The sequence below is a fragment of the Serinus canaria genome, chromosome 1 (assembly GCF_022539315.1).
Source record: "Serinus canaria isolate serCan28SL12 chromosome 1, serCan2020, whole genome shotgun sequence".
Taxonomy (NCBI): domain Eukaryota; kingdom Metazoa; phylum Chordata; class Aves; order Passeriformes; family Fringillidae; genus Serinus; species Serinus canaria.
This window is the reverse complement of record NC_066313.1, coordinates 26766967-26781493: the sequence shown is the minus strand read 5'-3', so window position 1 is coordinate 26781493 and position 14527 is coordinate 26766967. Positions and strand designations below refer to the sequence as shown.

The 14527-nt window shown below is 54.8% G+C and overlaps 1 protein-coding gene across 1 annotated transcript; it reads left to right on the top strand.

Annotated features, from left to right (window-relative positions):
• The first annotated feature begins 1181 nt into the window (after positions 1–1181).
• Positions 1182–14333, top strand: ACRBP (acrosin binding protein). The gene is given in 13 exon segments (XM_050971946.1): positions 1182–1536; positions 2111–2299; positions 2992–3019; positions 3021–3074; positions 3127–3380; positions 5971–6065; positions 6182–6284; positions 6502–6778; positions 11880–12012; positions 12193–12372; positions 12478–12645; positions 12721–12807; positions 13286–14333. Coding segments are annotated over 13 exon segments (2049 nt in total). The 3' UTR covers positions 13412–14333.
• The last annotated feature ends 194 nt before the right edge of the window (positions 14334–14527 follow it).

The window sequence follows — 14527 nt, the reverse complement described above, 5'->3', positions numbered from 1 at the left end:
CTCCTCCCCTCCTCTTCCCTCCCCCAGAGATGACTTTGGTTTTGCAAAGACTTGAAGTGCAGGTGCCCCACAGCCAGCTGGCACACACCTCATCAAACAGCACAGCGGTGCTTCCTGCTCCCGCAGCCTCCCAGCCCTGCTGGCTGCATGCCAGAGACTCACTGGCTTCTGTAGATAGTCCACTTGTGGGCTTTTGAGTTTTCTGAGGGATTCTGACAACCTGAACCAAGTCCAGGACGTGCCACAGCGCAGGAGAAGTGCTGAGCAGCCAACATATCCTCACATCCGTATCCACTTTCCAAGTAAACAGCAGCTCCCCACAGGCATTGCTACCAGAGCACCAGCCAAGGGGCACTCCTTTGGCAGGTCCCCCTGCTTTTGCATTCACTCTTGTTTCCTGTTCTCAGGAAAATAAATATCTTGCTGGCACATGAAGACACAGGCAGTGCAACCAGCCCCTGCCAGATATCAATAACACTGTGTGGCATTGCCCAGACAAGTTTTGGGTGCCCCATCCCTGGCAGTGTTCAGGGCCAGGTTGGATGGAGCTCAGAGGAACCTGTTCTAGTGGGAGGTATCCCTGCCTGTGGCAGAGGGGTTGGAATGGGATGATCTTGAAGGTCCCTTCCAACCCAAACCATTCTATGATTCTATGATTCTGTGACATGCCACAGCAGTGTGCTTTCCTTAGTCCCACATTTCCATCAGCCAGCGAGGTCAGCACTGAACTTCTCTGGGAAGCTGCTCAGTCAGGGTGACAGCTCAGCCTTGGCTAATTCATTGCAGAGAAGTGGAGGTGATTAACAGAGCTAGGGAGCTGAAGGCCCTGCAATTGTCTAGAATCAGCTAATAAGAAATATATCTCAAGCTAAGTAATGGAAGACTAGGAACCGCCAAAAATAAGCAATCTCCAGCAGTGTTGCCTGTTTTAATATGAGTAGCAAGAGCTAGCTGGAAAAGCTCTCCTGATCATTGTTTTTCTAAAGAGCTGCAAAAACACTCAAAATTCAGAGTGCTGTTTATAAATGGTCGGGCTTCAAGCTTCTCAGGAACGCTACTTTCCCAACAGGACACCTCAGAGCAAACCCCAGCTCGCCTCCTGCCAGGTTCCGCTGACAGCACACGCCTCTTGACCAGACTGCGCGGCTGGAGCGATTTGAGCTTTCACCTTGCCAGCCCGAATGGCCACAGGGCATTCCTGTGGCAGGCGGTGTGCCAACCTGGCAGCGCAGCCGGAGCATCCGCAGCACGGCAGAGCCGCTGGAACCTCCCCGGACCTGCGGCAGGAGCGGCTCCTGCAGCAGAGCCCCGCAGCGCGGCTGGAAGCTCTGCCCGCTTCGCCCGCAGCTCCTCCTCGGCCCCGCCGGCGCCGCTCCGCAGAGCCGGGGGTGACAGGAGAGACAGGCTGTGCCAGCCTGACTTCTGCTGACGCCTGCACTTCCCGGAGCTGCTGTGCCAAGCGTTTTCCTGCCAGCTGCTCACCCGTGCGGCTGCGGCCGTGTCTCTCTCTGCCCGTGGCCCGGGAGGTGCCCGGCTGTGCGGGCACCGCGCTGGCTGCGAGCCCCGGGCGCACCCCAGGCTGCGGCGTCCGAGCCCTGCTCCGGGTGTCTCGGCACTAGGAAACGAGCAGGGGTGTGGGTCTGCCTCAAAGCCAGGCCTTGGGACTCTGGTGGTCCCTAAACCCTTTTTGCCGGTAGCAATCTTCCTGCCTTTTCCTGGGAAGGCTTTACTGCGCACAGAGAGGGGCTCAGGGCCCCTGTGCTAGACGCAGAGCAAGGTCAGCTGGTGCTCCCCTGACTCCCCGGGAGTTCAGAAAGTGGGACAGATCAAGCAACTTCCCACCCCACCCTGAAGCAAGCTGGCGTCGGGACACTCCTGGGAAGGCACAGGGTGCTTCTCAAAGCCCTGCAGAGGGAACAGATGTTGCCTCCTTTCCCCCGCATAAAACCATTTTAGGTACCGTTTAGGTACCACTTTTGGGGTACCTTCAGGCTCATGTTAGCCTGGCCAGGCCTCAAACTCTGTTGTGGGTGGTTCCCAGCCACCACCGTGTCCCCACACAGAGGGAGAAGCTTCCAGCTTGGCTCCCGCTCCTCCTCGTCCCCATGAGCCTGGCGCGTCCCCTCCCTGCGAGTGGCCGCGTCCCCCGAGCCCCGGCTGCCGCCCGCAGCCCCTCCCCAGCCCCAGCGCGGCACCGCTGTGCGGTTCCGATTGCGGTGCCGCGGCCCGGGAATGGTTCCACCGTTGCCAAGGGCAGAACCCGAGAGCTCGGACCTCCCGCACCTGCCCCGCGCGGTTCGTGAGTGACTCCCGCCTGGCCGCCGAGCAGCTCCATGATGCTGAAGCGTGTGGCAGACACAACGTGGCTCCTCTGGCTACTGAGTAAGTGACCGCCCCTGCCGGGCCGCCTCCGAGCCTGCGGCCGGAGCCCCCGTTCTGTTCTGCTGCTGTCCCACGCCCGTGGCGCACAAGACCGCCCCACCCGGCCCCCAGGCCATGCCAGCCCCAGCTCTGCCCCTCCAGGGGACTTGGGTGGGACACAGAGGATGGCGCGGAGGCAGCAGGAGAGGGGGCCCTGCCGGAGGCAAGGAGGGGAGGGAGGAGATGGAGGGATGTCCCCTGCACAGGGATGTGCCCTCAGCATGGTGCTATAGGGGGCAGGGGAGCCACCACGACTGTGGGTGCCTCTGCAGGCTGCGGCTTTTCAGGGGAAAAATAAAAAAAGCACATCGACAAACCCCCGAGACCCCCCCCAAAAAAACAAAAACTAAACACAAACACAAACACATACACACATAAAAAAGGAAACAACAAAACCAAAATAAAAACACTTCCCCCACCCGTCCAAACCAAGCTCACAATAAAATCTGACTTTTAAAGTCTTTGGGGTATTTTTCCTTCTTTTTTATTCTTTTCCCCGCTTTTCCCTGGGGCTCCCGGTCACCCCAGCACCCTGCAGGCAGGGCTGATGGAGGCAAACTTCCAGGCCAGCATCTGTAGTGTTTGTCCCAGCACTCTGTGCCAGCGGGCAGGAGCCGGCCAGCCTGCCAGCTGCTCCTTCATCTCCCCCGCTTGTCCCGGTCGAGGACAGCCCATCCCAGGCCACCCCATCCCAGGCCATCGCAGCCCATCCCAGCCCATCGCAGCCCATCCCCGGTGTGTTTGTCCCGCAGGCACGGTGCTGGCCCTGCCGGCGGGCGCGGCGGCGGCTCCGGTGCCGGGCAGCCCGCTGTCGGACCGGGAGTACGAGCGGTTCTTCTCCAGGCTGCACCCGCCCTGGCAGGCCAACATGTTCTGCCTGCTGCGCCAGGCGTACGGCTGCCTGAGCCCCAGCATCCTGCGCCTGGACCAGGCCGAGAACCACGGAGAAATCCCCGAAGGTAAGGGCACCGCCCGCCCCCGGGAGCACACGGACCTAGCTGGAGCAGTGTGGCTGTTTCTCTGCTTCCCCCCAAAAATGCCACAAGGATGTGGGAGTGGGATGGGCTGGTTTGGGCTCTATGGCCCAAAGAGCTGCTTGGAGCAGACACTGGCTGAACTAGAGCACGCCGGCTTCTGTGGCCGCTCTGAGCGTCCCTTTCACTGCTGCACCACCTTCCTGGAGGAAAAAAACAAACCTTTTCCCAAAGGCCAGCCCTAACCTCCTAGGCAGGAAATTGCATGGTTTTTCCCCCGGTCCCTGTGTTGTCTGGCAGCACCAAAAAGGGTTTGTCCTCTCCTAGGTTTCCTTCAAGCCCTTGTGGGCTGCTGTGATTCCTCCTCTTCACCCAGCTGAGCAAGCACAGCTGTCCCAGACTCTTTACAGGGCATGTAAAGCCAAAGGAGCCACAGGCACTTCGGTGGCCCTTCCTTTCTGCCCATCTCTCTCGGGGGGGTGGCAGGAGGAAAAGTGGCCACAGTTTTCTCAAGCTCAGTGCAGCTCCTCATCTCCTACCAGCTCCTTCCAGCTTCATCAGAGGGTTAATGCAGAATCTCGGCTCATGGGCTCTCGTAGGTCTTTAAGAAAACTTGAGATGATAAGCTGCCTTTTTAAGTGTTTAACATTTCAGGAGCCAAGAAACATCCCAGTTCAGAAAGCACCATAGCAACAGCACCCTTCAGATCTCTGCAGTCATATTTTCCCTGCACCCCTGCATCAGAGAATTTAAGTGGTATAATTATATCTGTGCAGCTGAAAAACTTGGGACTACTTCTGTTGTATTTTTCTTCAGAGGAAAAAAAAATAGGAGCAATTTTCTCATAAAAAAATATGTCTTTATATTTAGATATGAACGTCAATGAGCTGAATGATCAGCCAACTGTGCTTATTTGGACTGCAGCTTGAGGGCAACTATTTCTTGCTGGTTTCTGCAGCTGTGTTGGGGGAACTAGTCCCACCCCACATCACCAGACCCAGGGATGGGTCCTGTGCTCCTCACTCACTTTTGGGCACCTGCAATCCACTATGCCCTGGTGCTTCGTGCACCCAGGCTCTGTCCCTGGTTCCTCTCCTCGTGGTGCCCAGTTCCCCAGCACTGCTCTTGGTCATGTCCAGCCACACTCCCACTGCTGCTGCTTCAGAGACTCAGTTCTCAAGAACAGAAGCATCTGGAAATGCCAGAAGATGGGACAGTTTTGCAGGTTGCCCTCTCTACCTTCTTTTCTCCCATCCCTCAGCCCCACACGTGTATCCAGCAGCATTTATTCCCCTTTGTGTTACCTTTTTTTCCATTTTGGGGGCTAGTTTGGCACGTTTCATCTGGGCTGAGAGGTGGAACAGAGACGTGGCAGAGTGTGTGCCCCCTCATGTTTAGCCTCTGCTGTCCTCACAGAGCTGTGGCAGTGCTGCCTACACCCAGATATCCACAAGCATTAACTGTGCCCATCCAGCTGTGCTGCTGAGGGAGGCAGTCACCTTGTGCTTTAAACAAAGCAGTGTGGGGATCTGGAGTGCTCCCTACCACACCTTGTGCTTTAAACAAGGCATGGGGTGGGGTTCTGGAGTTTTCCCTACAAGCTGGGTGTTTTTCTGGGCTGGGATCCTGGTGTGTATCTGAAATTCTGCTTTTGATGGTGCAGCTGTTGGCTCAGCACAAGAAGGGAGCACAGGGTAAAGGGTGGTGCACGAGCAGGATCAGGAGGGCAATTTCACTGCTAATGCCCTCCCTCTCAGCCAGCACTCCCCCTGTGCCAGCCCAGGCCATGCACTCCTAAAGCAGAGGGAGCACAAGATCACGCAATTCTTCAGGGTTTCCTGCTCTCCTGCACGCCCTTGATTTTCCTGCAGTCCCTGCAAGAGCTGCAGCTCTGGAGTCAGAGTGCTGGCAGTGCTGGCCAAGACTGCAGTTCATGTGTGTACAGGCACAGGCTCTGCCAGCAGCATCCTGGCACTGTGGACCCTTCTCCATCCCCTGCAAGGCTGGAATCAATGTCAAATTATATTGCCCTGAGGAATTTGTCTCCTCTGGAGCCATCTGCCTGGAGAAGCTGTCGCAGCCCCATCCCTGACCCAACAAGACCAGGATGGATGGGTCTTTGAACAACCTGGTCTTGTGGAAGGGGTCCCTGACCATGGCAGGGGACTTGGAACTTGATAGTCAATAAGGAACCTTCCAGACCAAACCATTCTCTGATTCTCTGGTGCTCCCAGGCCCAGTCTGGTCATCTTTTCAACCTATTATATTTTTCTCTTTTTCAAACCCAGCAAGGACTAATAACAGAAGCATCAGATGATGGAAACAGGAAGATTGTGTCTCTGTCATAGGGGAGATAACTGTGTGGAAAAGGGCAGAAGGAGAAAAGGAAACCCTCAGGGGGCTGGAGGGAGAAGGGATGTGGTGCCTGGAATGGGAGTTCTAACAGCCCAGGGCTGTGATCTCCACCTCGGGCCACGCAGCTTGGGCTTTCCCTGCATCCATGAGCTGCCCCCCCAGAGGGTCCCCATCTCTTGGTGCGCCCCGGCCTGCCTCCATCCCACATCTCTGTCTCTAGGGCCAGTCTGCTCTCAGTTTTCAGAGGTGGTGGAGTTCCAGACCTTCTGCCAGTTCGCCCATTACCGCTGCCTCAAACAGCAGTTCTTCATCAAGGTGAGGAGTGGGCTGCGGGACGGGCAGGGGGAGTATCTCCTGGGAAAGGAGGAAGGGAAGGTGATAACACTGATAACACGTTGAGAGTCGTGTTTCTCCCTCTCCCCTCCTCGCAGCGAGTCCCATGTGCGAGCGAGTCTCCCACAAGCCCCTCCCCGGTGGAGCCATCCAGCACCACGAGCCCCTCGGTAGAGGGCAGAGCCTCCCCCGTCACACCAGGTACGGCTGCCCCGAGCTGTGCTGGGCGCCCCTGCCCGCCTGCTGGGCTCCTCTGGCTGCTCTGCACCCCTGCAGCTTTCTGTCTGGCCTCCTAAAGCCGCCCTGGGCCCCTCCATCCCTCTGTGCCACGGCTCAGGAGCAGGCTGCTCTGTCCCCTGCTGATGCCCTGCCGCAGGACAGCCTGGCAGACCTTCTCAAGCTCTCTCTGCCCTGCTAGCTCAGGAACCGTGGCCGACGAAGCCCCCCACGGCCGTGCCAAAGATGCCCACGCCCTGGAAGAGGAACAGGACTATGCACCCACCAAATCTCTGGGCTGCCACCCCACCTTCCAGGACGGAATCTCCCGATGAACAAAACCTGAGAAAAAGCATCTGGCAGCTGATCCATTCGGCCCTCTCCTTGGATGCAACCTTGGACAACAAGGCCTCCTCTTGGAACTCCACCAGCTCGGACCCAGGACACACATCAGAGCAGGAAACTCCCCCCCGAGGCAGGTGAGGGGCAGTCTGCCCTTTCTGGGTACCACACACCACCCGTGCACAGTAGACAGCAGCCCCAGGGCATCCATGTCCCTGCTCGGAGCAGCTGGTGAGTGTGGGCAAGTGTTATGGAGCAAGCTGACCCATCCAGAGTGGGAATGTTCCTGGGGAGCCCCCAGGCACCCCTCGCTCCAGCACAAAGTGAGCAGGGAGAGGGTGATCCTGTATCCTTGTGCCTGAAAATGGCACTGTCCTTGTGTCCTGAGCAAAGTGAGACCAGTCTGGGCCTGAGCTGCAGGCAGGGCTTTGTGCCATGCCTGTGTTTCCCCACGCTGTGGCCGTCTGCCCTATGCAATCACCTCTGCACCCGTCCTCCCCCAGACGCGTGTCCCAGCAGTCTGGGTGATGTGTCCTTGCAAACACAGGTCCTTGGGACGTGCTCGCTGTGCTCCTCGCCTCTCGGTGTGCCAGGTGAAGCAGATGTTTCTTAAAGCAGCCTGGCCTGAGGAGCCCTCCCAGGAGTGCTCTGTCCTTCCCCAAGGGAGCTACAGCAGCCCTGGGCTAGGAAACAGCCGGGAGCACAAAGCTGTGCAGGGCCACGACTTCTCCTGGAGCACCTCTGTGCACTCTGGATGTGTGCACAGCTCTTCCTGGTGTTTCTGGCTCCCCGTTGTGGTTTGGAGGCAGCACCACGGCAGTTCAGCACGGGGCCCTGCACCAGGCCAGCTTTTCACAGCCCTTTCACACACCCTCCTCAGCACCTGTGCCCTACGGATGCGTGAGGAGCTCATGGAGCAGGTTGAGCTCTTCTCAGCTGGTCTGCCAGGATCTGTTTGCCTCTGTCCTCAGGTACCTGGGGCTGGTGACAGAGAAAAGACCTGCAAAAGGATATTATGTTTTCACTCAAATTCACTTTTTGATCCTTTGGCACCGTGTGGCTGAGGATCATTTGCTTTGACTGGCATGCAAATATTATTTTGCTTACCAAGAGAAAAAAAAAAAAAGGTGTCTAGATGTGGTTTTCATGGAGGAGTCATTTGGTTTCGTGCTCTTGCAGGCCAGTGGTGTTCCTGTAAGTGCACAGATTTCGTGCCTCACTGCACATCTGTGGTTTCTCTTGAGCCCGCTGCGCACCCCTGCCTCAGCCCAGCCAGAGATTCACTTCTGCATGTAAAGATGAACTGCATCGTGTTGTTAAAGCCATAACTGTCTTCTTGCAAGCCTCTAACATGTGTCATCCTCCTTCCTAATATCGTAGGAGGCTTTCACAGCCTGGAAAAAGTTTTCCTGGTGTATGTGCTCTCAGGCAAAATGGTGTTTCATTGAGGATTTCATTCTCCCTGCCTCTGAAACTGAGCCTTGCTGTGATTGAGCTCTGCTGGGATTACTGGGGGACTGCTGTGATGGCAGATGACACTCGCTGTTCTGCTGCAGAGTTTCTCAAAGCCACTAATGCTGACTGTGTGTCTGTGACTGGCAGCCGAGCCCCATCAATCACGCTAAGCAAGGCTTAAGCCCCCACTGAAGGATAAAAAGGCGAGATAGACCGTGCCTGTCGGCTTTGCAGCTCACCACAGCCCGCCTCCTCTCACAGGGACTTCAAAGCATGACCTAAAAAAGGGGCAGAATGCCTGGAGGCACTTCCATTCCAGCAAGAGGAGCAGTGCTGGGTGGGACTGGTCGTTGTGCACAGGTGCCATTAAGTGTCTGGTTGAACACAAGGTGGGCAGGGCTGTGATGGACACAGATCCCAGAGCTGCGTGTCTTCCCCAGGGTCTTATGCCCAGCAGGACATCCATCCTTCTTATTCGTCCCCTGTGGTTTGTGGCAGCTGCTGTGGCAGCTATTGCAGTTTTCATCGCGCCTGATGAGGCCAGCTGTGATCTTTAGAGGGAGACAGGGCAGGGGTAGTACACAAGAAGAATCTGCAGCACTTTCCTGTGGTCTGTCAGGTAGCAGTGAATCATTCATTGGGCAGGGAGGGGAAATGAAAATTATTGCACCTCTTCGCTATTTTTAGTCCTTACTGTGGTTTCTGCTTTATTTCCTAGTATTTCCTCTCCTCAGGGTTACCTCTAAACCATGATTCAGTCTTGCAATAAGCTAAAGAGAGCTCTGCAGCCCTTACCTTGTAAAGCCCATGCAACTCTCATTTTCTGCAGCAGCTTTCAGTGTCCCTTCAAAACCCAGCCATGTTCCAGCTCTGGGTGCACTACCCAATGATGGGATTCAGCATTTGGATACATGGAAAGACATCAGCCTCCCTTCCCTGCTTTTCTGTTTGCAGGAAGAGTTGCACTTGCCCTTTTTCCCAGAGCTTCCGAGTGTTGTGTCATTTGTCAGCTACAACCCCTGCACCCCTTTCGGCATCACAGCTGTCCTGGACCCAGATCTTGTGCTGCTGGTATTCACAGGTGGATGCTCACCTGTGGTTCATGTCAGCCCAGCTTCCCCAGCAAGGCTGCTCCGAGCCCTCTCAGAATCCCAGAACTCTTAGGGTTGGAGATCATTCTGTCCAATCCCCTGCCAAGGCAGGGTCACCTGGAGCAGGTGACACAGGAACATGTCCAGGTGGGTTTTGATTGTCTGGAGAGGGAGACTCCATCACTTCCCTGGACAGCCTGTTCCAGTGCTCTGCCACCCTCCATATAAAGAAGTTCTTCCTCATGTTGAGGTAGAACTCTTTGTGGTTTAGTTTATGGCCACTGCTCCTCATCCTGTGGCCAAGAACCACTGGAAAGTCTGACACCAGCCTCTTGGCACCCACCCTTGAGATACTTATGTGCAGTGAGAGATACACACACTCCTGGTGATTCCCCCTCCTCCTCCTCCTGCTGCTTTGCCCCTCAAAACAGTCCTTGTGGTGCTTATCTACTTCAACCCCAGAGGCATTCATTTTAAGGCCAGACCCTTCATTAAAAATGCCATCCCCAGGAAAAAAACCTCTCTTTGAATTATCATCACCCATAACCAGCCCTGGCATGCAGTCAAAGATCTTTTTTCTCTTTCTGAAGCTGTTAAGAGTGGCTTTTTCATAACCGGTTTTAGTTTCCTGCAGCAACCCCCCTAAATCAGAATTTACCAGGTGCTGGAAAGCTGCTGTTGGCTCCTTATCTTCTTTTCTGCTCGCCTCAGGTGCTCCCTGCACCTCAGTCAGCCAGTATCAGGAAGGCTCAGCAGTCGAAAGCTAATGGCCCAAATCCTTGTCATTACGTGGCGGGAGAGGCGGAAGCTGCTCTCCAGCACTTTTCAGAGATACCACTGAAGCAGGCTCTGTGTGTCCTTCCACATCCTGAGATGCTGAAGTATGATAAGCTGCTACCTGAAGTTTTCTCTTTTGCCTCGGATCAACTACTGATCTCGGCCCACAGATTCTTTTTAATCCTGGTTTGGTTTTTTTCCCACGTTCCCTTTGGATCTTTGCCTCACGGTACCTGTTAGGCTTTTTCCAGGGCAGTGCTTAGGACAATAACATGCAGAGGTGCTAATGTGGGGAGGGATTTGCATTAGGAACTCACTTTAGATAGAGCCATCCCTTTCCCTGAAGCATGGTGAAATCTCCGTGCATCCACAAGCAGCTCAGCAGCGTGTCAGCGAGCGGAGAGAACCAGCAGCAGTGCTGTTACACTCACCCAGAGGTGGTAAATCGGCTCATAAATTTGCAACTGTGAGGCCAGAGAAACCTCACAGCAGAGATGGAGAGCAGAGATAGAGGCAGAAAAGGATGTGACAGAGAGCACAGCAGAATTTCTTGGTAAACTTAGGCAGTGTGGCACAAATCATTTTTCTGTGAAGCTCATCACTTTTAACATTCAGGTCTGGAATTGCCCTGATCCTCCTGCTCAGCACAGGACATGAAATCATGTCTAGTGAGCCCCAAAGGAAACAGCAGTGCTATGTGGTTGAGCCACAGGCTCCTCTCCTAACAGAAGTTTGGGATATCTTTTTGAAGTCCCTGAGCTGTGGAGGAAGCCCCCATCAGCTGCTCCCATGCTAAACACCCTTGGTGTCAGGAAGATGTAGTTTGCTTCTGGTTTGAATGGGTCACACCCCAAATTCCAGTCACCAGAAGTCATTACTCTTCCACCTGCTGACAAGGAGGGCTTTCCAGCTGAAGCCCTCCTCGGCAGAACTTGGCTGTTTGACTGAGTGGAGACCCACTGTGTCTTTGCTCAGCTGAGAGATGCTTTCCTACCTTCTACCTCTAGGTGAAAGTTTTCCAGGCCTTAGGAAATCTCATCTTCATGACCTTCCTTCATGTTCTCTACCTCTTCTTATTTTTTTTTTAATGCTAATCTGAAGGTCTCCAAAAAGTTTCAAATATTCTCAGGAAAACTTGTCCATACATGTTAGCCCGTGCATGCATTTTAAGAGCATTTTAATATAAGCAGTTGCTGCTCTTCTTTACATTCTGTCAGATCAAAGTTTGTTTATTTATCACTGGCTTTGTCTCCAGACACAAGAGGCAAATATCTAATGAGCATGTTTACCTCTTCTGCATCATTGATGATGATTGAAACCAACCATCCCTGTCTGCTAACAGTTCTGTAACATGTTTACAAATTCCATTGTTCCTAAGAGATGCCAAATATTCTCATTGCTCTGATCCCATTGTCCTTAAATTTTCTACTTTTAGCTACCCATGTCAGTTCGGATGAACAGTAAATTCATGGCTAATAAGTTTTTTCCCATTTCTGTCAAATACTTGGGAGGGAGGCTTAATATGTGACATCCTCCAGACGCAAACGGGGCTGCCCAACGTTCAACACTCAGCACACATCTAACAAACATCTCCTCACTGTGCACTCACATGGATGAAATTAGGCAGCAGCTGCTGCAGGGGCCTTGGGAAAGCTCTTCGAGCTGTGCTCCTCATCCAGTCCCTCTCATCCAGTCCCCCCAAATGCACAGGAACCCCCCTGCAGCCTCTGTGTCACACAGGCATGTGCAGACCCTGCAGGGAGCCCCATTCCTCTGTGCAGCTAAGCCAAGAGCCCAAGGTTTCTTTGGGAAGGGATTTTTTACTTTGTTTGGGGGTTGCTTTCAGTTTCTAACTGAAGATGCATCTCTTCATTTTGTGGCAAGGAATGACTCCCTCCTTCCCTTTCTCTGTCAGCCTTCTAGCCCTGCAGAACGATGAGGCCCTGCTGGTCCTGTGCTACGCAGTGCTGGAGGGAAATTGCCTCTCGTCGAGGCTCACCATGGCCTGGAAGGAGATGGAAAAAAGAGTCTTTGGGTTCGGAGACTCGGTAAAGACACCAGTGTCCACCTCTGCCCCCCGCTGTGCGCAGGCCACCTCCTGAGAGAAGCTGACCTGGCTGACCAGGGAGGCAGGCTCCAAGCCAGGAATACGGCAACTCCTCAGCCTCCTCTTTGGGGAGATTCTCAGTCTCCTTTTCCCCCCTGACTCCCCGCTGGATCCACCCCAGGTGTGTGACAGCCTCGGGCGGCAGCACGTGGACCTGTGCCCCGACTGCGCTTTCTGCTCGCTGAAGAGGGAGCAGTGCCAGAACATCGAGACCCTGAACCGCGTTCACTGCGACTCGGGCAGCTTCTCCGCCTACATCAACCCCGAGATCTCCGCCCAGCACGGGCACGTAGAGGACAAGGTACCGAGCGAGCTCTGCATCCTGCTGCTCTCTCAGGAGGAGCCTGGATGGGAGCTGGGGAAGGGGAGGAAGAAGCACGGCTCACTTTCTCCCACCCCTTTGCAGTCCATGTCCTCACAGACGCTGGACGACTACAACATGAACATTTTGAGAGGGATGAGGATGGAGTACTGGTGCAGCCGGATGGCCGTCTATGGCTGTAAGGAACCTGCCGTGACCCTCTGGCTGAAGGCTGAGTATGAAACCTTCCCAGATGCGGATAGCTCGGGAAAGGTGGGTGACCATCAGTGGATGTTCCCATCCCTCCTTCTCCTCCTCTTTCTCTGACCTTCATTCCCTTGTCACCAGATCTGTGACTCGAGTGGGGTTCAGCATCCCAACTACTGCATGTTCAAGAGCTACCAGTGCCTCCTGAAGAGCATCTACAACGAGAGGGTGAGAAGCAGCTACGCTGCCTTTTGCACAGCCTGCTCTTCCATGGCTGGCCCCTCCACAGCCAGCCCCAGGCCCCTGCTGGGCTCACTGGCCCATCGCTTTTCCTTCTAGGAGGACAGACTTGGGTGTGTTTGGGGGAGGTGGTGAGACAAACAGTGACCCCAGCACAACTGGGGCATCATTGCTGGGTGGGAATTGCACGGACGATGTGAGAGATGATATCCCTGTATATCCCTGAAGGGCAGGATCTCCCCCATCTGCCAAGCAGGAGCAAAACCCCAAATCACCAGAGCAGGACCCAGGACTGGCCCGTATCCTAGCAAAGACACAGTTCATCTGTCAGTTCAGCTGGTCCTCCTCTCTTCCCCCTGGTGCCCCCGTCATCCCAGCCTCCAGGTGCCATCCACCATGGAGGTCTCTTTCCATGGGGAAGGGTGGGCAGTGGCAGCATGCCTACGAACCCAGGCTCTCCTTGCAGGTGGTTCGTGTGAAATGCAGCCGTAACATGGCCTACCAGGTGCTGAGTGCGAGGGAGGGAGACGAGGAGGTGCAGCTGTGGCAAGAGAGGTTCCAGAGCCTCTCCAAGAAGCAATCAGAAAAATGATTAAAGTTTCTAAAGACCATCAAGACAGTCAAGGCCTTTCACCAAATACCACCATGCCCTCCAAACCATATCACAAAGCACCAAAACCACTTGTTTTTTGACCACTTCTAAGGGTTCCTGGGGGAGCCTTTTCCAATGCCTGACTACCCTTTCAGTGAAGAAATTTTTCTTTCTAAAATCTGCCTGGCACAGCTTGGAGCCATTTCCTCTTGTCTTGTCACTGGTTTCCTGGTAGAAGAGATCAACTCCCACCTGGCTGCAGCCTCCTTTCAGGGAGTTGTAGAGGGTGATCAGGGCTCCCCTGAGCCTCCTTTTTTCCAGGCTAAACAACCCCAGCTCCTTTTGCCACTCCAGACCCTTCACAGGCTTTGTTGCCCTTCTCTAGACACACTCCAGCATCTCAGTGTCTTTCTGACAGTGAAGAGCCCAGAACTGGACACAGCACTGGAGGTGTGGCCTCACCAGTGCAGAATACAAGAGAACAATCCCTGCCCTGCTCCTGCTGCCACACTACTGCTGATCCAGGTGCCATGGGCCTTCTCAGCCACCTGGGCACAGCTGGCTCATGTTCAGCTGCTGTCACCAGCACCCCCAGCTCCTTTTCCCCTGGGCAGCTTCCCAGCCCCTCTGCCCCCAGCCTGTGCTGCCACCTGGGGTTGTTCTGACTGACAAGCAGGACCTGGCACTCGGCCTTATTGAACCTCACACAATTGGCCCCAGCCCATCAATCCAGCCTGTCCAGACCCTCTGCAGAGCCTTCCTGCCCTCCAGCACACCAAGACTCCCACCCACCCTGGTGTCATCCAGGAGCTTACCCTCAATCCCCTCATCCAGGCCACTGATAAAGCTTTTACACAGGACTGGCCCAGTACAGAGCCCTGGGGAGCCCCACTGGTGACCAGCTGGATGTAAACCCACCCAGCACCACTCTCTGGGCCCAGCCACACAGCCAGTCTTTAGCCCAGCAAAGAATGCACCTGCTCAGGCTCTGGGCTCCAAGCTTCTCCAGGAGAATGCTGTGGGAAAGAGCATCCAAGGCTTTACTGAAGTCCAGGCAGAAGATAACATGCACGGCCTTTCCCTCATCCTTAGGCAGGTCACTGGTGATAAAAGGAG